The sequence below is a fragment of the Protopterus annectens genome, chromosome 1.part0 (assembly GCF_019279795.1).
Source record: "Protopterus annectens isolate FY-2018-M chromosome 1.part0, PAN1.0, whole genome shotgun sequence".
In the NCBI taxonomy this organism is placed as follows: domain Eukaryota; kingdom Metazoa; phylum Chordata; order Ceratodontiformes; family Protopteridae; genus Protopterus; species Protopterus annectens.
In genome coordinates this window covers 735,354,033-735,379,678 of record NC_056725.1, presented here as the reverse complement: position 1 = coordinate 735,379,678, position 25,646 = coordinate 735,354,033, and the positions used below count along the sequence as shown (strand labels likewise).

Genomic DNA, 25,646 nt, shown 5'->3' with positions numbered 1-25,646 from the left:
GTATACACACCCCTGTTAAAATGCCAGGTGTTTATGATATAAAAAAATGAGACCACAATAAATCATTTCAAACACTTTCCCAGCTTTAATGTGACATATAACCTGTACAATTCAAATGAAAAATAAACAAATCTGTAAGGGGAAAATATATAAAAAATAAAAAACGTACAATAAGCTGGTTGCATAAGTGTGCACGCCCTTAAACTAATACTTTGTTGAAGCACCATTTAATTAAAGCATTCAGTCTGCTTGGGTAGGAGTCTATCGGCATGGCATATCTTGATGTGGCAATATTTTCCCACTCTTCCTTGCAAAAGCCCTCCAAATCTGTCATATTGAGAGGGCATCTCTTGTGCACAGCCCTTTTCAGGTCACCCCACAGATTTTCTATTGGATTTAGGTCTGGGATCTGGCTAGGCCATTCCAAAACTTGAACTTTCTTCTGGTGAAGCCATTCTTTTGTTGATCTGTATGCTTGGGGTCACTGTCATGTTGAAAGGTGAAATTCCTCGTAATCTTTAGCTTTCTAGTAGACGCCTGAAAGTTTTGGGCTAAAAGTCACTAGTATTTGGAACTGTTCCTAATTCCCTCCACTTTGACTAATGCCTAAGTTCCTGCTGAAGAAAAGCAACTGCAAAGCATGATACTGCCACCACCATGCTTCACCGTGAGATGGTGTTCTTTTGGTTATGCAAAGTGTTGTTTTTGCACCAAACGTACCTTTTGGAATTGTGGCCAGAAAGTTCAGCCTTGGTCTCGTCAGACCATAACACATTTTCCCACATGATTTTGGGAGACTTGATGTATTGTTTTCAAATTTTAGCCAGGCCTGGATGTTTTTCTGTGTAAGAAAAGGCTTCCGTCTTGCAACCCTACCCCATAGGCCAGACATATGGTGAATACAGGAGATTGTTGTCACATGTGGTACACAATCAGTACTTGCCATAAATTCCTGTAGCTCCTTCAGTGTTGCTGTAGGTCTCTTGGCAGCCTCCCTGACCATTTTTCATATTGTCTTTTCATCAATTTTGGAGGGATGTCCAGTTCTTTCCAACATCACTGTTGCCCCATATTTTCTCCACTTTTTGATGACTGTCTTCACAGTGCTCCATGGTATATCCAATGCTGTGGACATTTTTTTGTACCCTTCTCCTGACTGATACTTTTCAACAATTAAAGCCCTTTGATGCTTTGTAAGCTCTCGGCAAACCATGACTTTTGCTGTAGCAGGCCACTGAGTAAATGTCTGAAAAATCCTACTAGGACAGCTGAACTTTATTTGGGGTTAATCAGTCTCTTTAATTGATGCCAGGTGTGTACCCAAGAAGACTGAATGCTGTAATTATAGCAAAAGGTCTTTCAACAAAGTATTAGTTTAAGGATGTGCACACTTATGCAACCAGCTTTTTTTATTTTTTATATTTTTCCCCTAACAGATTTGTTTGTTTTTCAATTGAATTGTACAGATTATAGGTCACATTAAAGGTGGGAAAAGTTTTGAAATGATTTATTGTGGTCTCCTTTTTTATATCACGAAAACCTGGGATTTTAACAGGGGTGTGTACACTTTTTATATCCACTGTAACTTCATGTACTTTGACGGGAGTATCATAAACAAATGAGTGGGGTAGCTAAGGGGGCTGTTTTTGCCCCTTTGTTTGCCAACACTGTGTTATTGTACTGGGAGAAAAAATTGGTGTTTAAATCTAAATTTTTTAGATCCATTGTCATGAATCTGTATTTTTGTAATATGGAATGGGACAAGGAAATATTGGACAAACTTATTGGGTATATTAACACCACAACTATTTTTTTGAGTTTTACTTATAACATTGGAAGTGATGAAATAGGACTTGAACAATCCTAGGTTTATATCCAAGCTTTACATGAAAGCTTGTATTTTAATAGTGACCATCCTTTCCATCAAAATAGGAATGTAGTGAAGTGCAAATGGTTTGAGCTGTGTGCGTGACCTCTGTACATGAAGATCATGTAGGGGAGTTAAGTTGAAGAGCTTTTTTTTTAAATGAGGCTACCCCAAACCTTTAGTTAAAAGTCTAAAAAGAGAAGTATTGGAAGGATGGGGTACTAAATCTGTCCCTGTTTTAGCAACTAATGAAAGAATTGTTAGGACATTAGCCCAGTATAAAAAACTATAATAAATATAAAAATAAGAATGAAAATATAAAGTGCAATAAGAATGAAGATGAGATGGAAGAAAGTAATTATAATAGATCTCTTACATTGAAATTCGATTAGGACATGACCAATATTCAAAAGATCGTCTTAAAATATTGTCATCTTTTTTAAAAAATACCCAACAGTTTAAAGGTTTTTTTTCTAAACCATTACTGTTCACTTATAAAAGGAAGCATAATATTAAGAATCTTTTAGAAAAAGAGACCAAAGAGAAATTTGCTATGAACAATCACAGGAATAAAGTAACATACAATTGTGGCATGTGCCACCAATGTAAACATATGGTGGATTTTGGGAAACTGGTACATGCTAGTACTGGAATGACCCTTAAGGCCAAAAGGTATCGCTCTTCCAAAGGGGTCGTGTACCTAGCTTATTGTCAGTTTTGTTCTTGCTACTATGTGGGGAAGGCTAAAAGAGCCTTAAAAGCTAGGGTTTATGAGCACTGTTATGATTCCAAGAAAATCGTTGAAACTAATGCTTTATAGAGGCATTCTTAGATTTGAGAAAGTAGGCAGTGGGAGACGTTGATTGAGTATTGTGAATTATTCTGGCAGTTACTTCTGAATGCAGGTGTTCCACCAGGTCTTAATGGTGAATTATCTCTTGATCCAGCATTGAAAATAAGAGCAGCTAAGTTGTAATTTCGTGATTGTTTTATTCTGTGATAATATTAAATCACATGTGAGTATGTACATACAAATATGAATTAGCAAAAATTATTTTATATTCTAAATTTAGGATGTTTTATTATAAACAAAAATATGTATTAGTTGTAATGATCACTTTTATGCTTTAGATTCATGATACTTTAGTATGAATTTTACTGTAAATTAGTTTTTTTATGGTACTAAGATAGAACTTGGTGTAACAGGAAATGTAGTTTTTTAAAACCAGTGATAATTTGCCTATTGCTATAAATAAAGTGCTGGATATTCATTTGTTATTCTGATGAAGTCTCTATTATAAGACAAAAGCATTAAATAAATGTACTTTTTGGATATTCTTGTGCTTGACGTTTGTGAAGTTTGTGTGGGAAGCCATTGCAGAGGCAGTTACTAGAATGTTGCATTTCTCAATGATTTTCCAGAGAATCAAAAAAAACTGAGAGACACGACAAAATCCTGGACAGTTAGGAGGTATGGCTAAATTAAACTGCTGATTGAAAAAAGAGGGATGGGCATGTTGGACCTCAAGGCTTACCATAAGATAATGTAGGTATGGTTGATAGGTGTACAGTCAAGGGATTGTGTTGTAAATGAATCTATTTGTGCAGAGGAAAGGAGAGTACTGAATATGAAACTTATAGAATACTGGTCTCACATGATATTGGCCATTCAATATAATTTGTCTAGTAGATTGAGACAGCAGAACTGAATTGCCTCAGATGTATGGAGAAGGGAAAAAAAAAGAGCCTAGATGTTGGGAGCAGTTATTCGATAGTACTGATATTAAGACCTGGTAAAGAGCCAAGCAAGAATTTCAGCTAGAATTGCTTGGACTACCTGGGGTTAACATCAGGATTAAGAAACAGAAGAGTGAAGAATCACCTGGAGGTGGATAAACTAAAACTGTTAATATAGACAAGAGGAGGAAAAAAGTTCAATTTTATTAGTAGTTTATTTATGGCAATATGAGAGGGCAAAAGGAGTGGAGAAAAGGAGATTGCAAAGATCTGAAGAAATAAGATCCTACATGCTATACCATAGGAAAAATGGGCTAAAATATTTTTGCACCTGAGATACACCACCAAAGCACATAGGTACTTTTGTATGACAAATCAGCTTAATAAAATTTTCCCGCATTTCCCAAGTCAGTGTTAGAGATGTGAAGAAGAAAAGAAAGACATGTGGGAATATATATACTGGAAATGCAGCAGGTTAAAATGATTTAAACAGCAACTACAAGATGAATTAGCAAAAATAGGAGGGCATCCAGTGAGGTTGAATAAGGAGGGTTCCTTCTAAACTGGAATAGGGAGAAGACAAACAAATTTAGAGGTAACATATATGGATCTACTTCAGAAGCTCAAAATTTTAAAACTTCAAACTTTAAATGGCTGACACAGTAAGAGTGAAGTTTTGAAAACGTAATAAAAAAAATTTAAAAAAAATAATTTTTTTTTACATTTTTGCAGGGGGGCAAGCCCCGCCCCCCATGCCCTCGCACACCCTGCTAAATAAATATACCAACTCTGAGATTGCACTACAATGAGGAAAATGGTAAATATCTCATCCATGCTGTATGGTGATCTCCATTCAAAAGTTTCAAGTTACAACATTTCCATCTTATGGTCTTGGCCTGTTGAAATTTTGAAACTTCGAGCTTCTGAAGGGGATCCATATATACATATCTATATCTATATATATATATATATATATATATATATATATATATGTATGTGTGTGTGTGTGTGTGTGTGTGTGTGTGTGTGTGTGTATAAAATACACTGTTTATGATATTTGCAAAAACAGCAATCACAAGGCTAAGGAAAAAAATGGGACCACCAAAAATAGAAGAAATAAAAGTAATGAGGAATAACATTAAAGAATTGGAGCTGAAGAATAAGGATCACCCTAGGTGGGGTGCTTTAAAGAAGAAATGGAGCATGTGGGAAACATGGGGGGGGGGGGACAAGCTAGTACAGCCAAATGCACAGTAGGCACCAGCACATATTACATAGGAAATTAAGGAAGTGTGTCAGCATGAATGGAAGAGGAATAGAGGGAAAAACAGACAGCCACAGTATATAGTTTATTAGTTTGACTTGTAGAGTATTGATCTAACAAAGATATAACACAAAATTGGAGATATATGTGGAAATGACAGGAATCTAGTTGGGATACATATAGCACTTGCCTTATTAAATTTTGTATGTAGTTTAAAAATGTTTGAAGAGAAGCATTGCTCTTAAAACCTAACCAAAGGCTAAGAAATTGTTAATGTATGGAATAAGTATTGTGAAGAGTCTGTTTTTAACTGAGTCAACAAGTCTGAGTGCTGATTAAAGTTGGATACTCTTAGAATGTGTAACAGTAAGATATGATATGAATGTAAAGGTAGTTGAGTACAAAAAAGAAAATTCGCTGTGCATGTGGATTGCACTCACTATGTATTAAATAAAGTGTATAGATGGAATGAGCACTGCTTATTTGGTGGGAAATGTCATCCCAGGGGAATATTAGAGAATAACGGCAAACCGTATCCAAAGTTAGGGAGCTGCTATGCAGTTGGATAGACTGATGTTAGATGGTGCTGTTCATTTTGGAACTCAAAATGAGGCCGGCACCAGAGTGTGAAAATATATTTAATACATAATGGCAAAACCAAAAAAATCAGACCGGTTGCAGCCCCAATGCCTTCTTCAGTGATACACTACTGACATTCAGTGAATACTTAAATAGCATTCTAAATGAATCAATTAAGCAGATAAACTAGTATTTAAAAGCACAGTATAGTAACAAGAGGTATACTCAATATACATACAAAAAATATTCAAAGATGGTCATTCAAGCCAGGGGAAAACAAACCCCCTAATTTAGTATTCCAAGCCCTCTCTTAGTTATTTAATATTCCGTGCCACCCCATTTTCCTGGATCTATCCCTCCATATTTTATCAATAATAGTAAAATTAAATTTGGCTGTTTTGTGATTTAGAACATGTTTATATAAAGCATTTGTCAAACGCTGATTTCTCATATCACTGAGATGTTCCAACATTCTAATCCTGACTGGCCTGGACGTCTGTCCCACGTAAAAAGCAGAACAGGAACATGTGGCCAAATAGACCACCCAATCTGTGCCACACTTACCAAAACATATCTGATACACCCTGCTGGAATTTCTACTAGAAAATTCTTTAGTTTTAAGCATGTGTGTAGAAAATGAGCAGTGCCCCAATCAGTTTGTCCCCTTTTGCACCTGCCTTATGTGCGAGTACATTGTGTGGGGCATTCTGCTGTTCATTTTGACCATATTAACACTTCTGTACATACTTATATTGAGACATGTCTGTGCTGTATACACATACATGTGCTGTTTGTTAAAAGTAGTATGTCATTGATCCTCTGTATTGGAGGAATCCCATATTTATCTATTACACTGTTTTGTTTTTCAGACTTTGCAAAGCCCAGAATGGCATTGTGGTTGCCAATACAATGTATCTGCTGCTACTCCCCAGGATACCAAATGTATTCATGGGTATTGACATGTCTTTGCATAGAAATTTCAGCATGACCGTTAGGTGCATTTCATGCAGGTTTGATGTCTTTTGCAACCTTTGGGGAGCATTTTGGGCAACATTTTCTGATCTGTACACTGCAGCAAAAACTGAGGTATGATACTGTAGTGAACAAACCACCATAGAAGTGTCTACTATCATTGTCACACTTGATACTGACCTTCACATACTTGACCATGCTAGACATAAATGGTGCATGTGTAACACATATGTACCGCCACATTTCAGATTCATGGTGCCAGTGCTAAGGTTTGGAGGCAAATGGGAGCCTCTTTACATAGGTTCATAGGTGTGTACTAGGCTAATGGCCCTGGGGCCTTTACAAGCCAAGCCTATAGGATTACCCTGGCATTGTGCCACCCAACCTTAGTTCCCAGTGCCTGTGTCGAGTAAAGCCACTGGAGTGATCTCTGGGGTGAATTTTCTATTTCCCATCCACTCATCAAGATTTCTCCTCAAGAGGGCCAGTGAGGTGCTCTGTTTGACATGTATTGGAAGTCTATTCCATAGCATGGCCAGTCTCTGGGTTATGAACCTGTCCCTCCAGAATGTTCTGTTGACTGTGCTAATGAGGTTGATGTCACTGGAGTATGTGGTGTGGAGGGATTGGGATTTCTGTTGATGTAGCATTTCTAACAGAGTTGGGTCAGACATGGCTTTGTATGTCAAGCAGAGATCACTTCTAAGTAGGCAATGTGAGAGAGAGAATAGTTGGAGTTTTTTTTAGTCTGTCCATGTTGGACAAATGTTTAAAGTCTAGGATCCTCTTTGTGAGGTACTTTTGTGGCCTCTCCAGTTGTTGCAGGTGTTTTGTGAGGTACATGCCAAATTGGGCATTGTACTCAATGACTGGCCTAATGAAGGAAGAGTAGAGGGAGACAATGACCTCTTTCTTCTTGGAGGCAAAACCCTTAGTAATGAGCTGTACCACATAGAAGGACTTTCTGACCACAGTGGCAATGTGGTGGTCAAAAGAGAGGTTGCTGTCAACCTATATTCCCATATCTCTTATAACGCCTTCTGTGTTCAGTGGACTACTATCGATGTGATAATTCATGGGAACCAGGTTTTTCCCAAAGGGGTGACGACATTTTTTGGCATTGAGCTTAAGGTCATGGTTCTGACACCAGTCATTGGTCTCAGGGAGGCCATTCTGTAGGATGTCAACATCACTCAGGGAGTTAATAATAGCTCCCAACTTGCAATTGCTTGCAAACTTTTCAGCCAGAGTCCCTTTGTGCTGGCCTGGACTTCAGAGAAGTAGATACCAAACAAGAGAGGACCCAGGACCAAACCCTGTGGGACTCCACTCATGACTGGTCGGCAGTCTGACTTGGAGTCAGCTACTGTCACACTGTGGGTTCTACCTGCGATCCAGTTTGCAACCCACCTTGTGATATATGGCTTGATGCCTAGCTTAGTGAGTTTTTCTATGATTCCTGAGTGGGGAATGGTATCAAAGGTCTTGGCCAGATCAAGGTAGGCTGTATGAACCACCTTGCCTTCATCCACAGCTCTGGTGACTGACTCAAAGAAGTTGACCAAGTTGAGCTGGCATGCTCTACCCTTCACAAAACCAAACTATGTGGGATCCAGAGTTTAGAGATTCCTTATATCCTTGTTTATTAGGTCCATGATGATACATTCCATAGCTTTGCATATCAGACATGTCAGGCTAATGGGGCAATAGTTCCTAAGGTCTGTAGTCACTCCTCCTCTGTGGAGAGGGATGACTGTCGCAGTGCACCATTTGGTAGAGACAAAGCCTGAGGTGAGGTTGTGATTGAACAGGGCACACAGCTGAGGTGCCAGTTCACTCTTTAGTTCATGTAGAACACAGCCAGGGATATTGTCAGGTCCCATAGAAGCTGTATTCTTGGCCTTGGACAGTGCTGTTTTAACCTGTGCAGCAGTAATACTGTGTGCCTGGCAATCTTCTGGTATTGAGACTGATCCCTTGGGGGGGAGGGGTGAGAGGGGTAAAGTTGATACTGAATCTGTCGGCCAGTATATTGACAGTATCTGTTGGCTCAGTATAGGAGGTACCATTGTGCAGTAGCTCAGAGCAAATCTGGGTATTGTCATGGAGATTCTTTACATAACTGTAAAAGGCCTTGTGGTTGTCTTTAGTATCTGCTGCAATTCTATTTTCATAGCTAGCTTTAGAGGATTTGATGCGGGATTTCAACTTTTTGTTGAGGCTGATAAGGGAGTTTTTCCAGTCTTGGGACTTTACCTTATTCTGCATCAGTTTCCTCCTTCCTTTGCAGAGTTTGTTTATGGCAGAGGACCACCAGATTGGCTTCCTTTTTTGGGGGGAGAGCTTCTTGGTTCTGTTGGATATGGCTAGATCCATGCATTTGTGTACGTCTTCGTACAGTGCATTGGTGTATGATTCGGCGGTTATGCAACTGATTTCCATTTATATGGGTGTCATGAAGGTAGCTACCTCTGTTTTTGGGAGCCCAAAGTTGGCTTTGGAGAAGTTATTCATGATAGTTACCTTTGCGGGGTGGGGTGGGGGGTGGGAGGGATGTGGATTTCCAAGGTGATTAGTTTGTGGTCGGATCTAACCAGGGAGGAGTTGACTATTGGTGTAGAGCAACGGTCACCCATGTTAGTAATGACCAGGTCAAGGATGTTGCTACCTCTAGTGAGGGTAAGAATGAGCTAGTCTAGGGCATTGGAATTAATGAATTCCAGGAAACGTTGGGCAAGTGTACTGATACATGAGTAGCTTTCCCAGTTAATGGAGGGGTAGTTGAAGTTGCCCAGTATGAGAGTGTTAGTTGGACCCTAATGTTCTCCAGGGTGCTTAGGAATGTGGAGTGAGTCTTGGGACATGTTTGGGGCCTACAGCAGGCTACGATCTGAATCGCTGTCTTACCCAATCTTAGCTGCACCTGAAGTATCTCAGAAGTGTTATGTTGGGCTACTAGTCTGGAGGTGTGTGCATCCTTTATGAATATGGAAACACCACTGCCTTTGGAGCTTCCGTCCAAGTTCTGGGGCCAAAAGCTATGGATAAATGGTATAACCCACAGAGGATATGATTCTCATAGAAACACACACACATAGTTGCCAGTCTTGAGATTAGAACCCCTATCTATCTAGCATTTATTTTGTTTATTTTTTTATGTATTTGTTTATTTAAATTTGTTTACTGGGGAAGTGCACTGATCTCAATAGATCATTTGCAGGCACTGCCTGGTTGAATAGGATCACATAAGAAATGAACACAACATATTTACACATACAAAGATATGCTAAAACACACACACACACACACACATATATATATATATATATATATATATATATATATATATTTATAAACACACACACACACACACACACACACACACACACACACACACACACACACACACACACACACACATACACACACACACACACACTAATAGATGCAAGATATTCTACATTTGCTTCAAGAAGCAGTTAACAGTGTTGCAGCATGGATGGAAAATGGAATTATTCTTAACAGAGCTTTCTGTATAAAATATAACCAAAATGACTGAAATGGCTCATGCTACAGGGATAACAACATATTATTTAAAGAGATATGGAGACATTAGAAGAGGAAGTGAGAACAGTTGCAGGAAAGGATACCACTGAGAGAAGACAGAGGAAAGGTGTTAGAGGCATGCAGAGGGAAGAGATGTAGAAGTTTGAGAGATGCAAAGAGAAGAGGGAAGTAGGATAAACAAGAGTCTTAAGTAAGGGGATGATGATGAGATAAGGAAGGATTAAACAGGGATAAAGGGATGTGTGAGAGAACTGCAGGGCTCATGTAACGTGAACTAAATGAGTGCACTTTGCTTAGTTGAAAAGGTGTTCCTTGAGCTCTTGTTTGAAATCCATGAACTTTTGGATATCTTGGATTGAAAGAGGAATGTAATACCATAGTTTAGGTGCTAGGATGGAGAATGTATGGTCAATGCAGTAGAGTTTCCTTTTTGGGGTTAATAAGTTTAGCTGAGATTGAGAGATACCCCTAACATTATATTTATTTTTGGGGGTTTTTTGGGTTTGGTGAAAAGTTTGTGAAGTGAGAGGGGATGATTTCTCAGGAGAAAAGGGCTTTGTGAATTAGTGATCCTAGTAGGAGGTCAGCTTCCAAATATTCTGTGAGCCATTAACTTTAGTGAGAGGCAGTGGTGTTCATTGCTAGGAGAGTTAGTAATGAACTGTTAGATTATATTGGAGGTAGTTTCTAACATGGTGGCATTTTTCTTTGCGGCTGCAGCTATAATGGTTAGTCCATATTCGAGTTGAGATAAGAGTCTGCCTTTGCCTATGGCAGGTTTAGTTGGCCTTGACAGAAGAGGTGGTAGCTTATTTGGTCATAACAGTAGTGTGTTGATCTTTTTGTGAGTGTTTTGAATGTGAAGTTAACAAATTGGTCTAGTCAAATGCCATGGTATTTGAAGTAAGTGGTAGTTTCTATGGTGGTATTGTTAACATCTGTAATATTAAGGAAGCCAAGTGCTTTAGCACATACATATAGATGAACTTCATACTTGCCACTTTACACACTCATGATGGACCAACTACCACTAGGTATGACCATACAAGGCCTAGGAAATAGCATATGCAATTACATATGGTTTTCTCAACATGAAGGCACAACTATGCCTTTGTTTCTTTAGTGCTGTACAGATGATATAATTTTGTTGCACTGTCTACATGTATGTGCTGTTAACCAGTATGATGTATCACATACAGAGTCAGTACGCATACATGTATGCCAGCATACCCTTTAGTCCTTTCTTCTGAAGCATGCCGACATGCATGTCATTTTATTCTGGATATGTTGTGAATGCAGTGTATCATTTTTGCCTTGCTGTTCACTGTGAAGTACATAGTAATGTGGTGATATGGATGTACAGTTGTGATGTGGTAATATAGATGTACAGTGGTGATGTGGTGATATAGATGCCCAGTCTGCTTATTTGTCACACTTCGGGTGGTATGCATGTCTCCTAATTTTTCCTGGATGATCACTACTGTGACACAAATTACCTTGTGCAGATTTCACTTCATCTGGAACACTGGGTAGTTACAACTTCCATGCTGTGTTGTGTTTTGTTTGTGCAGGTGACAGAATGCTGTGGTTCCACCTTACAGCTAGTTATCTGTGCATTAGATGAAATTGGGCTAAGAGCAATGATCTTGGCTTGTCAAGGACATATCCTAGGTCTCTTGATACTGAATCTAGCCAGATTGTCATCTAACTGTAAAGTGGACTTGTATGGCTTTTTCACCAATCTTTGCAGAAGATTTTATGGCAACAGCAACCAGAACAATAAGAGTTGTTTGGAATCATTTGTATACCATGGGTTATTTCCATATTTTAGTGCACATATGCATGCACATACACATCCCTTTAGTCTCATTGTAACTTTTTGGCCCTTGTGCTGCTTTCAGAGCATGCCATTACACTTGTTCTGTGCTAATCCTTTGATAAGTCATCCATATGTTTCCCAGAGTACAGTTCATATTATGTGGCTTGCTATGCTGTCCTGTACTTTGCCGCAATGTTCAAATGAGTGCACGCTGTACTAGAGTATTGAGTGCTCCCTATGCTGTATGTTTATAAAGTGACGTGGAGAGAGATCTAACTTGTTTATGCCTTTTTTTCTACAGTATATGCTTGTTTAACATGTGTTTGATACTCTTAACAGTTTCCAGATAGATTCTTGTGTTTTACCTGATCTTAATGAGGACTCAACACTGTTAGCAGAAAGACAGACACTAAAGCTAATATAAAACATTGCATGTTTACCTGCATCACTCTGATATACATGTGAATGCACTTATTGACATTCAACACTACCTGTAGTCCAGCTACTCTGAAGAAGCCATGGTTTATCCTGCATTTTTCCTACTAGCTGTTAGAGAAGCAAACATTCTACAGTTTGATATAGCACAGAGGGCAATGTCCAGGGGTGTGGATGATGGGGCTTGCAGAATGACTCAGTTGTCCTTGGATGGTGTGTTTAATATTCCTGTTGCCAGAATGAAGAGGACCATGAAATTTCTTATTTTAAGAGGTAGTCATCATCCTTAATGTGTTTAGGCCTGCTGCTCAATACCCCTCTCCATGGTAACTTGTAAATCAGTATGTGTGTGCACCAAATTCCTACTCCAGCCCTTTCACACTTACTCCTACTCCATCTTAACTGATGCAGACAGAAGAGCATGCATATGTGTAATGAGCTTTTTCTGTTTTAAAAATCTACACTGCATTGTGACTTTCAGTGAACTGTTGCTTCAATCTCTACAAATTGGAAAATATGTGAGTGGTACTTACTGTGACCTTGCTTGATTTACATTACTGGACCATTCTTTTGGGGCATTTCTTTTGCTGTCAGCATTACTCACGTATACTTAGCATAAGACATTTTTTATGAAATTCAGATTTGCCATGTGTTCTTTATAATAGGTGTAAAATCCTGATCATAAAGTCTTTATTACCTCCAACGTCTGCTGTTTTAGCTTATTCAATTTTCTGACAGAAATCAAACAGGGACATTGCACAACCAAAAAACCTTAGGTTAAACATTACTTACAAATGATTTGATTCAAGTTTAGTATATGCATTCGTTATTAAACCCTGAAGCAGTAGTATTATGACTGACTAACTTTTCCAAATGTAGGGAAGGTACATCATATTTTGTCCATACACTGGATTCATTCTACTATTGACTTTTCCCCTCTTGCTACCCTTATCAGGAACTCCTTAACTAGTGGCTTTCAACTGGAGGGAATCACATAGCTTACAAAAGCAGTAATTTGCTACTAACCCCTAAACTTCTGATACTGCTGTCTAGTCCTCATGTATTAGTAGACCTTGTCTAAATTGTGTGAATGCAACCTGAAAAAGTTGGTACAGTAAACAATCACTGATGGATGTCCCTGCTCACATTTTAGTTTTTATTTTGTTATTATTCTGTCCATGGCAGACCAAGTTGAGGAGCTGTTTAAACTACTGTAAAATGTTATATATGTCTTTGCTGTTTTAAGCCCGTAAATAGGCCTCTCTGTAATTAATTCTGCATATCTGCATTGTATGTGCACTATATCAGAATGTTGTTGTTGTGTACATGTCTGCATGTGTTTGCATGCCTAGGCCACATACTGCTCACGAAAGTACATTGACTGGCGTTAACTGGCTTATCAGAGAGTTATTAGCTACTACTGAGCCACCAAATTCTGGCATGTGAAGTGCATAAAACAGTATATGTACAGCTGACCTAACTTTATTCACCAAAAAAAAAATAACACTTTGGGCAAAACCATGCTAGAAAGTGGGCCAGAACACGATGCAGTTTTCTTTGTTAAAATAAAGTCTCATAAAAATGACAAGAAGATTTATAGATTTAAATTTCTGTGATGGTAAAGTGTATGATAATCTTGAAAGTTCTCTGCCCAAAGTATTTTTGTTTTTTGCTTAATTTATTAAAGTTTTAAATACATTTGAGGATTACAGTTTTCTTCCTTTGTGCAACCATTTGATCTGAAGTAGTTGACTTCATTTGGTCTTCAACCTGTGGGTTATGGATCTGGCACGGTCGCATATCCAGCATCTGATCCGAGCTCCAAGCTCCTTTCCTTACCCATAATGCCCCCTGTGTCTTTCCTCCCTTCAGATCTTGTTTGCCGCTGAAACAGCTAGCATTGTGGTCTGAGCTCTGAGCATCTTTTGGGTAAGTGAGTTGCTTTTTTGGGTCTCTTTCTCTATCTAGCTTAGAGATTTCTATTCCTTAGCTATCCTACCTTCCCTACCCACTTTTGGTCGTTGGTTAAAAAAAAAAGAAAAAAAAAATTTTTTTCCTTCTCATCCTCTTGTTTTCTGTGTGTATTGATAGCTGGTTTGGGAGCATGTCCGATACCCCAAAACCAGGGTTTAGGAAGTGTATGGAATGTGGCCATAAGCTCTCCCCAGCCATTGACCACACTCTGTGCGTGGTATGCCTGGGTGCTGCTCACCTGCTAACCACCTTTTCTATCTATGTGAGGTTTAACCCACGGGCCCTTAAGGACAGGAGGGATAAGCTTGTCCTAAAGGGATTATGTCCCTCCTCAGGGACGGCAGCCCCTGCACCCCTGGCTTCTACCATGACTTCAGCTTCTTCTCCTTCCCAGGTCTCTGGGACTCAAACTCCTGTCAAGAGGTCCAGGGAAGGAGAAGCAGCACAAAATAGCCAAAGAAGTGGACGCCTGACTGCTTGGCTCTGGCAGGGCCTCCACCAAAATCCAAGCCTCCAACCAGGCTAGATTCTCCCCAGCTCCACTCTTCCTGGTTTTCCCCTGAACCAGAGGAGTCCCGTATCCAGTCTCCTGTTTGGGCCTCCCCTCATCAGCAATCCCGGCCGGTGTTGGTGGCCCTCCTCCTCCCATTCAAACCAGACACTGAGCAAAATGGAGGTGGATAGGATGATGTGGAAGTTCATCCATACCCAAATCCAAATGGGAGTCTTGACTGCTCCTTCTCCCTCTGGAGCTCCAGCTCACAGTCCTTCTTTACTTCAATAACTCCTTCTCTGATCTGTCCTTCAGTTTTGGAGCCTTTGGATCCGAGGACCCTCGGGGTTGGGGTGTCGGTGCTAACGGTACCTTGTACCTCGATGCTGGCCATCACCTTGAGTGTGTCAAATCTGACTGGATCAGATCCAAGCTCTCGGAACTGTAGCCTCCATGTCGGATCTGAGGGGTTGCTGTCAGCTCTGAGTGCATTGGAGCGCAGACTTCCCCTCGGCATCTCGGCTCCTGTCTCGACGCTGACTCCCCTGTCAAGTCAGAGGGGGACGGCTCCTACTGGCACTTCACAGGATGTTCTCCCCTTCAGCCTTTTACATGGTGGAGATGGTTCTCTCGAGTTTGTCAAGGCCATTGACCATCTCATCCTCGAACTCCACCCTGACTTCCTATGTTTTGGGTATGGCCCCAACAATCCTGCCATCTCAGGGACAGTCTGTGCCTGGTTTGCCTCAGGAAGCTCCCCTGAGGGAGCAGCAAGAGGTTTGCAAATCCTCCCCAGAGAGTCCTACTGAGGAGGTTCCTCGCAAAGGGACATGTAAAAGGAGGCACCTTCACTTGCCTCTGGAGTCCCTTACTGAAGACACTGACTTGGAGGAAGGAGAAGGTTCCCCCCGATCACCCCCTGAGGATGTCTACTTTGGAGACATCACGGAACTCCTTCACCAGAGGGGGGGGGGTCTGGTCAAAAACCGACCTTGGTCAAGTCAGTGTTCCTCGAGGCATTCGGCATGGGCCCATCTACTTCCTGGGTGTCCCCTCCCGTGGATCCGCTCATGCACCTTATAGCATCTCGGGCAGGGAAGGAACTGGACACCATGGAACCCATCCCTAAGTACTCTGATAAGGTCCTTAGTCCCCCTCCAGATAGGACTTGTTGGAATAAGGGGTCCCCGTGGAAGCTATGGTGGTGGCAGCCCCCATGAAGAAAGAGCTCATGCAGGAGAACTCTACAGTCCATCCTCCTGACCGGGAGTTAAGGACTATGGACCATCTAGGGGAAGCAGGTGTATGCTTCACCGACATTTTCCATAAGAGTGCTGAACTATATGGCACACGTTATCTGGCTGCAGCGAGACTTGGTCAAGGATATCACTGAATCAACCCCAGAGTCCATGTTGGCAGAGGGCAAGAAGATGTTCTCCACTTGAATGGCCACTCTCAAGGCAGTAGCTAATACGTCCATGCTTCTTCTCTCCCATGCCACAGAGGGAGCCGCCAGGGTGGCCAATTCTGGCATTGGTATGAGGCTCCATGCCTGGCTCCGGCTTTGCCAATTCTCGGAAACCTTTAAGGCATCATTTGCAAATGCCCCATACGATGGTTCTTCCCTGTTTGGGAAGTCAGTTTGAGAGACCTTGGTCCACAGTGAGAAGGATGTGAAAACACTGTCTGCCATCAGTATCCACTTCTCCAACCCTCAACGATCCTTCTCTAAGAATCAGAGAGAGACAAAGATGTGGTTCAGGAAGTCTCAGGCATTTTCCCAGGACACTCAGGACTCATCTACCCCAGAGGCAGAGGGAGTTATGATAGATGCCATCCTAGAGGCATTGGGGGGGGGGGGTCCAAGAAACTTTGGATCATGAGAACCATTCAAAGACAGACCCATGCAGCAGCCCCGAAGGGCTGCCCGACTCCTTATCTCTGGAGGCAGTCACAGGTCACCTATAACTACACTCAGCAGTGTGGGAGTCCATAACAACAGATCACTGGGTGCTGTAAATTATATCCAGAGGTTATTCCATCCCATTCATCAAACTACCTCTCTCACCAAATCACCTCCCAGGCATTCCACCTGCACAAAGGGAGGAAGCAGTGTGAGAGACAGACAAGCTTCTAAGAAAGCAAGTCACCCAAACCATCCGCTAGACCAATCTTGATCAGGCATTTATTCAAGGTTCTTTTTAGTGCCAAAGAAAATGGGGTCTTAAGACCCTTTCTGGATCTATCCACCTTGAACCTGTCAGTAGCCGAGGCAAAATTTCGGATGGTCACTCTTCAATCCATCCTGCCCTACCTGCAGGAAAAAGATTGGATGTGCTCGATCGACCTCCAGGACACGTACTATCACATCAAGATGGACAGGTGCTCTTGTAGGTTTCTCCGCTTCCAGCTGGGAGCCAATCATAATCAGTTCAGAGCCCTTCCCTTTGGCCTCATCACAGCTCCCAGGGTGTTCAACAAGGTGATGGAATTAGTACCGGCTCACCTGAGGCTTCAGGGTATTCAGGTCTTCCCTTACTTGGACGATTGGCTCTTCGCTCTCCCCACCAAACATCTGCTGTGCTGAGCCAGGGATTATTTCCTGTTACTAGCAAAAATACTGTGCATCACCATCAATCTCAACAAGTCCTCACTGGCTCCTGTTCAGATCCTAGACTTCATTGGGGCTTGGTTGGACACTATCCAACTGAAAGCTTTCCTCACCCCAGACAGGATACACAGTCTAAAGGTACACATCTTGTATGTCCTTCAAGTCCAGGTTCCAACAGCAGAGACAGTTCTGAGGGCGTTTGGGTCTATGACAGCCACGATCAACCTATTACCCATCATACGACTTCACATGCAGATTCTTCAGTGGACTGTAGCAGTCCAGTGGTCTCTATTGTCTCTACTATTGTCTCATCCAGTAAGTATTTCTTGAGTATGCAGGGACTCTCTTCAGTGGTGGATTAATTCCCTGGACTTGTCAGGGCTGTCCCCTTTCTTCCTTCTTTTCCCAAAACCACAGTGACCATGGACCCCTCCCAGCTAGGATGGGGGGGCATTGCTCAGGAAGGACAGTCCAAGGCACGTCGTCCCCATCCGAGACCAGTTTGCATATCAACGTCCTGGAGATGAGGGTGGTTCTTCTTGCTTTGCAGGCCCTTCATGCCCATCCTCCTCTAGGGATGATTGCAGTTCAGACAGACAGCATGTTGGTAGTCTGTTATATTAACAAACAAGGAGGAACCAGATCTTACCCTCTTTGTTGCAAAGCCATGAGAGTGTGGGAATGGGTGATCTCCACCAGCCATTTTATGGTGGCAACGCACATTCTGGGACAGTCCAACATTCTAGTGGACAGACTCAGCAGATCAATCCTGGTGCCTTATGAGTGGTCTCTGAATCCTTCAGTGGCAGAACAGATTTTTTGAAAGTGGGGTCATCCTTGCTGCGATCTGTTCGCATCTCCTACCAATGCAAAATACAGCAATTTCTTAGCTCTGAACTCCTCTAAGGGGGAAGCCCCCAGAGACACACTGATTCATACTTGGCCTCCCAGTCTTCTTTATGCCTATTCCCCCCTCCCCCCCATCTAAAAGTTTCTTCAGAAAGCTTGCAAGCTGGGGAACACTGTGATCCTCATTGCCCCATTCTGGCCTCGCCAAGTCTGGTTTCTCTCATTTTGGTGTCACCTAATAGTTCCACCATGGACCTTGGATCCAGTTCTGGATCTTATTTCTCATCCCCAAGGGATTCCTCACCCAGACTTGGACAGTCTGAAACTCACTGCTTGGCTGCTCCAGTTCCCCTGATTATTAGGACTCCCGGTTTATCATCTCCTGTTAAAACCATTTTGGTGGCGGCTCATAAATCTTCCACCAGATGGATTTACCGTAGTAAGTGGAAACCGTTTTACATATGGGCTTCGCAGTGGGCATTTGACCCATTTACTGCTCCTGTGTCCTCAGTATTAGAGTTTTTGGCTGGGATTTTTCAGCAAGGTGCCAGTTCCTCCACTGTTAAAGTCAACTGGCTGCAATTTCTAATTTTCACGTGGGAGAAAACATGACTTCATTAGCCTCTTCTAAACTTTGCAAGACCTTCCTTAAAGGTGCTTTTCTTCTAAGACCCCTGGTGAAGGATCCTATGCCCCTGTGGGACTTTACTTTCGTGCTTCAGGCTTTAGTCTTCCCTCCTTTCAAACCTGTAGCTTCGGTAGATTTGCAGTATCTGTCTTGGAAGACTGTCTTTTTGATCGCCATTACTTCCGCCAGGAGAGTGTCGGAACTTCAAGCACTATCCATCAAAGTTCCTTACATGATTTTTCATAAGGACGGGGTTTCTCTGCATACTAAACCATCCTTTTTCCTAAAGTAGTGTCAGAAGCCAATATTAATCAGATTATCAATCTTCCTGTCTTTTTTCCTAATTTTCAGAATAGAGGTGAATATAATTACATCTGCTGGATGTGCACAGGCAATTGCGATTCTACTTGAACAGGACGAAAGCTTTTCATAAATCTAATCAGTTGTTTGTTTCTTACTCAAAACCCTTTTTGAGGAACCAATTTCTAAGGTGACAATTCCTTGTTGGATTCCCCAGTGCATTATTTGAGCATATGCTGTCAAGGGTATTTCCCCTCCGGGTCAGGTAAAAGCGCATTCCACCAGATCTATGGCTACTTCAGCGGCCTTTTGGTCCAGGGTGTCGCTGGATGATATTTGTTCTGCTGCTAAATGATCTTCATGTCATAACTTCATTTCACATTACAAATTGGACATTGCATCCAGGAACAGGGCATCCTTTGGCTCCACAGAGTTCTGGAATATCCTTCCATGAGGGCCACCCGGGTGTTACTAGCTGGGGACTCTGTCCCATAGGTTGAAGACCAAATGATGTCAAGTACTTCATTTGTCTTCAACCATCCCTCCTCCTTCCCCTGACTTTCTCACTATTGTCCTGACCATGGATATGAAAGATGAACATCCTAGGAGCTGTCCATTGCTAAGCTTTGGCTCAGGATTTTTTGGGCTGCCAGTAGAGATAAGGTTGTGTTGGGTCGGGTGTATGTTATTTGTTGAGCAGCAAACTCTATCTGAAGGGAGGAAGGAGACAGGGGGCATTATGGGTAAGGGGAGGAACTTGGAGCTCTGATTAGATTCTAGATATGAGGTCATGTCGGATCCGGATACTGATGCATAACCCACAGGTTGAAGACAAATGAAGTACAACTACTCAGATGGAATGTTATGGTGAGTGCATAACTTCTTTTTGCACTGCATTTGGATTGTAACATTTTGCAGTATCTTACCTTTTTACCAGAATTTAAGTGATTTTGACATTTATATTCATTATGTAGTGAGGGCCACATTTATAATGACAGCTGCATGTGTAATGAAATAAAAAATGTTTTCACTAAGTTATATTAGGATACTTGGAAGAAAATATGTAATAATATTTAGTCACTTATTAATAAATGAAATTGTCATTCTGTATTTGCAAATACAAGTTATTATGAGTAATTTTCAGAAAAGCTCTGGAATTATGTAAAAGTTGTGCAACTGCATGCATTTGTGAATTACATTTTTTTGTTTGGTTTGGTTTTAGTGCACTGTAAATAAAGCACCAGTGGACATTCAATTATTTGGTTAGCAAGAATATTTTATCTTGTTTACAACATTCATCTCTGCTTATTTTATCTAATATCCTTTCTACTTCATGTATTATGTTTTTACTTGTTGGACCTTTCATTTCAGTTGGTTCAGCTGTTGGGTATTCCTGTTCGCTGGATGTCTGTGGTGTCCTCAAGACAAGACCAGACACTACTACTGCTGCTAATTTACTCTAGAAATGTTTAACATCTATCAGTGTGATATTTTAATAACATACTGACTGTGCAGCTCTTTTTAAAATGTTATGGTATTAATTATACGCTTAATATTAATGGGGCACTGTCAGCTCTTTATACAATTTTGGGGGTTTTGGGGCACTGTCAGCTCTTCATGCAATTTTTATTTCTAGTTCACATCTAACCTTAATGTTTTTCTATCAAAACTTTTCTGATATAGTTAGTTATATATTCTTCTTTGCATCATTAACAAAATAAGTTAGTTGCGGTTGATTGGCATTTTTTTCTGCTAAGCTCACTGAACACTTTAGAGTAAAAACCTAGAAAATAAATCCAACAAGGCATTCACTTGTGATGAAATTACATCTCATGTTATCACTGCTTCTTTCGTAATTTAACTGCCCTGTGATATTTTTCATTCCAGCTAGATACAGTTAGAGCTGATTAGACATTAAAACAAATACTTTTTGGAGTGTTATATTACACTGGAAGTGTATTTTTCACTTCAAGTGTAGATTCACTCAAAAATAAATATATAGCAAATGCAAGCTATGCTATTAAATAAAAACATAATCATATTGTGGGTATGCTGAGAGTGTCCCATTAGTATCACTGCCACTTGTATCATTACAGTGTTTTGTACTGTTGCTAAAATGATGTCCTCTCTGGCGTTCATGTACCCAATGCAATTGTTAATTAATGCAGGATGAGAATAAGAGACGCTGCAAAAGGTCAACCGCAAGCACAAAAAAGTCCAGCAGAAGTCAGGTGGCCATCACCACAGCCAAAGCAAGCAAAAGCAGCAAAAGAACAAGTCCCAGTACTTCCAGGGGCAGCAATATTAAAGACCCCAGGCTCAGGTACAGTTCTACTCTCAGCACCACCAGTGATACTGGTGATAACCAAAAAAACATCAATACTGCCAGGAAAGCAGCTTCAAACACAGACAAGCCTTTAATGTCTGCACCCAAAACTGGAAAGATAGCAAACCGTAATGCTGCTCTTACAGTGGCAGCAATCCCTACCAGCAACATAACTCCTTCCTCTGCAACAGAACCAAATGCCTTCTTCAGTGAAGACACGTCTGCCTTAAGCAGCATTATCATGGATGTGAACATAAATGCAGACAGCACAACTGTGTACAGTGAGATTAAAAATGATGAAATGACCGGTGCCAGATCAGAGGCTGGAAGTGGTGCAATTATGCCCTCAGTCAGTGCATCCATCATCGCAGTCTTACCTGAGGTCTGTGAGCTGGCTGGTGGCCTTGCCAGAAGTACTGTAGTTAGTAACTCAGCTGATGACATAATCACCAGTCTAAAAAGAAATGTAGACAGCATTAACATTACCAGTGATGTTCCCAGCAGTGCAGACATAAGTGTTGCTACAACCAGTGAGACACCTTACGCTAATGCAGACATTTGTCCAGCATGTGATTTGGCATGCGTGAGTAATACTCTTGCTTTGGGTGGTGAATTACCAAATTCAGCTACAGACAGTGGCAGCAGCATTAGCACAAAACTTAATGAAGACTACAGTCCTGCAGACATAGCCAGTAGTTATTCTGAGAGAATCTCCCCTATTTCACCTGAAACAAATGTTTTGGCACAGATCATGGGAAGCAGTAGCAGTGTTACAAGCAGCTTGCAAGACACAGCTGCTGCTGTGTCTGTCAACCTTGACAAAGTCAGTGGAATTGATAATGCCCCTACAAGCACCATTATCTCTAGCACCAACTGTGTTATATTAAATGAGGACATGTCTGAGAAGAAAGATAATTCTCTTACCAGCTCTGAAGGTTCATTAAGTAATATAGCTAGCATAGGAACAGGGCAGGCAGATTGCATTTTAACTAACAACACTACAAAGAGCAGCTGTACTGTTACAGCCAATGTGATTGTTGACTCAGCTAAGAATACAAGCTTAACTCTGTCTGACAGTAGAGTTAGTGAGACTGATGGGTCTAGTAATCTAAGTGACAATACATGCATTGCTTCTACGACTAACAACACTGCTATGAACTTACCGAACATTTGTTCTACCACACAAAATAGAGACAGTGAAGATAGTAATGTCACTGCACCAGCAGGCATGTCCAGTGGCTCCAGCGATGTGGCTAGTGCTGCAAGGCCTGCAAAAGATGAAACTAGTTTAACTCCTTTTGTAAGTGAGGCACTAAGAACTACTGTTGTAAACAAAGCCACCAAAGCCTGTACAACAGACACTGCTGGAAAACAAGAGAATATAATCCATGCTTCTTCTGTTAGCACTCATTCTGCTGTGATAGACACAGATAATACTGTAAATGATGTGAGTCTTACTACAGCTAACATCACTACTGCAATCACTGATGCAGTCATCGCTGCGGCATCTTCTCCCAGCCATGTCAGTACATCTAAGACAACTGAAAGTATTACCTCATTATTAAATGCTGCAATTCACAACAAATCCCATATCACCAATGCAGTCAATACAGATACCATGATTACTTCAAGCAAAACTGAAAGTAAAACTACAGTCAGTGGCAAACCAAGAAAGGCTAGTGCAGGAACTGCATCCACAAAGCCTGCAGGAGGCAAAGCCAGTATAACCAAAACTACCAGAAGAAGTCTATCCAAGAGAGCAAGTGCATTGACGGCAGCTGTGAAGGCCATGATATGGAGAGCTGGTGCCACAACAGCCATGTTCAGCAAAGCCAAGGTTATAGTTACTTCAAAGAAAGCTAAGCACAAGGTCAAAGAAAATGTCAGCCCAGCCAGGGCCAAAGCTGGAAAGAGCAGCAGCAGCACAGCCTTGAAAGCACAGGCTGGTAAAATGAGTGCAGGTCACGCAACCATCAGTGGCAAAATGAGAGGAGCCAGCACTAGTTCTACCAGATTTAGTACAATTACAAGTGAGAGCAGTTCTGATGAGCACCTAACTAGCACACATCATGGGGACCAGCTTTCCACCAGTGCTGACTGCACGAAGGCTGATATAACTAGTGAACCTGTACAGATCACTGCTTCTCTCAGTAGCACCATTAACACTGATGTACATACCACTTCCAAGTCTACCAGTGTGTGTTCTGCATCTAGTGAGGTCTTCGATCCTACTGATTCCGGAATAGTCACTACGTGCACTTCAGTATCTGCTATGTCACATACAGTCAGTAGCAAGGAGAGTGCCTTAATTAGCCCAGGCAGCACAGTTGTGGTATCCAGTAGCATAAGTCCAGTTCAAGCAATGTCCAGTGCTGACCCCAGTAACTCTGGCACAAACGTGTCCACAACAACTACTTTCTACAGTAATACTGAAACTGCTAGCAGTATTGCTAGTAGTGCAATCAATGCCAAGGACAATGATGTCCTTACTGCTGTGGCTGATACAGTAATTATTGTACCGAATGCATCACGTACATCTACAGTGATTACTGACACTATAACAGCTACCATGACTGACGCAGCCTGTACTGTCTCCTCTTCTGATGGTGCTAACGATGCACATATAATCACATTTCCTGTGATTAGAGTACATAATTCAGCAGTTAGTACAGATGATGATGATGATGCAGCTGCTACTGAATCTCCCACAACTAATAAAGCAACCTCTAGTTTTGCTGCTATGGACACCCGTACACACATAAAGGGCAATGACTGCATTAAAAGTAATGGAAAGAAACATGCCGCTGATATAAAAAAGCCCATCAAAAAGCGCCAGAGAAGAAGAAGAAGCACCTCTGAGATTCATATTGAAGGAAGAAGCAGAGAATTTTTAAAATATGGGAAATTTGAAAAAAGATGTAAATTGCACAAGGTATGACCCTATACCGTTATAGTCCTCAGTATAATTTATAATTAGTGCTGTATTTCTGTTGTTCATCTTTGCTGTGGAAGCATTCCATAAACTCATAGATTTGTGCAGATAAAAGGCAGATAAGGACCTTAAGTCATTCCTAATTTCCTCAGCAGCCATCTGGTTGATGGTCATGAGTACTGTCACAACCCCAACACTACCACCACTTTGCTAGAAAACTCAATGTTTATCTTTGGAAGATGTGCTGCATGATTTATACTTCCTTCTCTGTGTCCTCTGTCAGCACACAACATAGTAATGAAGAATTTTTTGGGTGAGCACTGCGCAGTGAATATTATTAATAAAGGAGAAATGTTTACTGTATTTACAGATGTGCCATTTGACAGGTACTAATACTTAACTCACCCATGCAAATTTGATTTCTAGGCAGACATATTGCAGAATGCATGTTTGGCGCACTTGTTAATGATATCATATACCTGAATCATTGCATAAGATGTGTTGCATAAATATAAGCCCACATGCGTAAACAGTAAAGTATGACAAGATAATAAAGTAAGGATAGAACATCCAGTGCTGCACACCATCTCTCATTCCAGTCTCAATGTATGTCTCATTCTTATTTTCTTAAACCACTCCCTCTTACAATTCTGTTCATCGTGCGTGTTAAACAAAGCTCCATTGTTCTAGTTCAGGAAGTAAGTATGCCTATTCTCACATCCAGAATCCTTTGAAAAATGCCTCACTTGTAGACAAATATCCCATCTCTGTCATCCAAAGCCATAACTCCTGCACATATGTTGTGTGGCGGGAATCAGTGGTAATTTGGTTCAGTAACCAGTCCTATACATTTCAGGTAGAATCTCCATTATCTTTCTGGTTATCCAGCATCTGACTGACCATCCCCTACATGTGCATTGTTTTATATTTTATTTGTTGTTGGTCATGGTGAGGAGGAAATATGTTGAGGCAGCTGACAGTAGTTGATGTTTCTGAATGAGTGTGTGTGGGGGGGTCATGCTGAGATGAGGGCTTGTGATAATTGTAGTAACACTGGCTCCAAAGTACATCTTTACGACAACTTGGGATTTGTGCTGTGGCTGGATGGGGTCTTTGGCTATCAAGTTAATTTGTAGTCACTAATTGTATGATATAACTTTTACGAATGTTACAGATGGAGTAGTATGTCACTAATGAGACCCATGCAGTGATTATGCAGTATGGGGACTTGTGCAATACGTACTAGAAACACTAGGCTACCAAGGGTAATTGTGTCTTGCAAGGACAAAGCAT

At 41.2% G+C, this 25,646-nt stretch overlaps 1 protein-coding gene across 1 annotated transcript in view; it reads left to right on the top strand.

The window, feature by feature from the left end:
- Positions 1-25,646, top strand: part of LOC122794347 (chitinase-like protein PB1E7.04c) — a 1,804,082-nt gene that overhangs the window by 897,744 nt on the left and 880,692 nt on the right. The window contains exon 3 of the mRNA XM_044062662.1: positions 21,264-24,353. Within this exon, the coding sequence (XP_043918597.1) occupies positions 21,264-24,353 (3,090 nt within the window). The remainder of the gene's footprint in view (positions 1-21,263; positions 24,354-25,646) is intronic.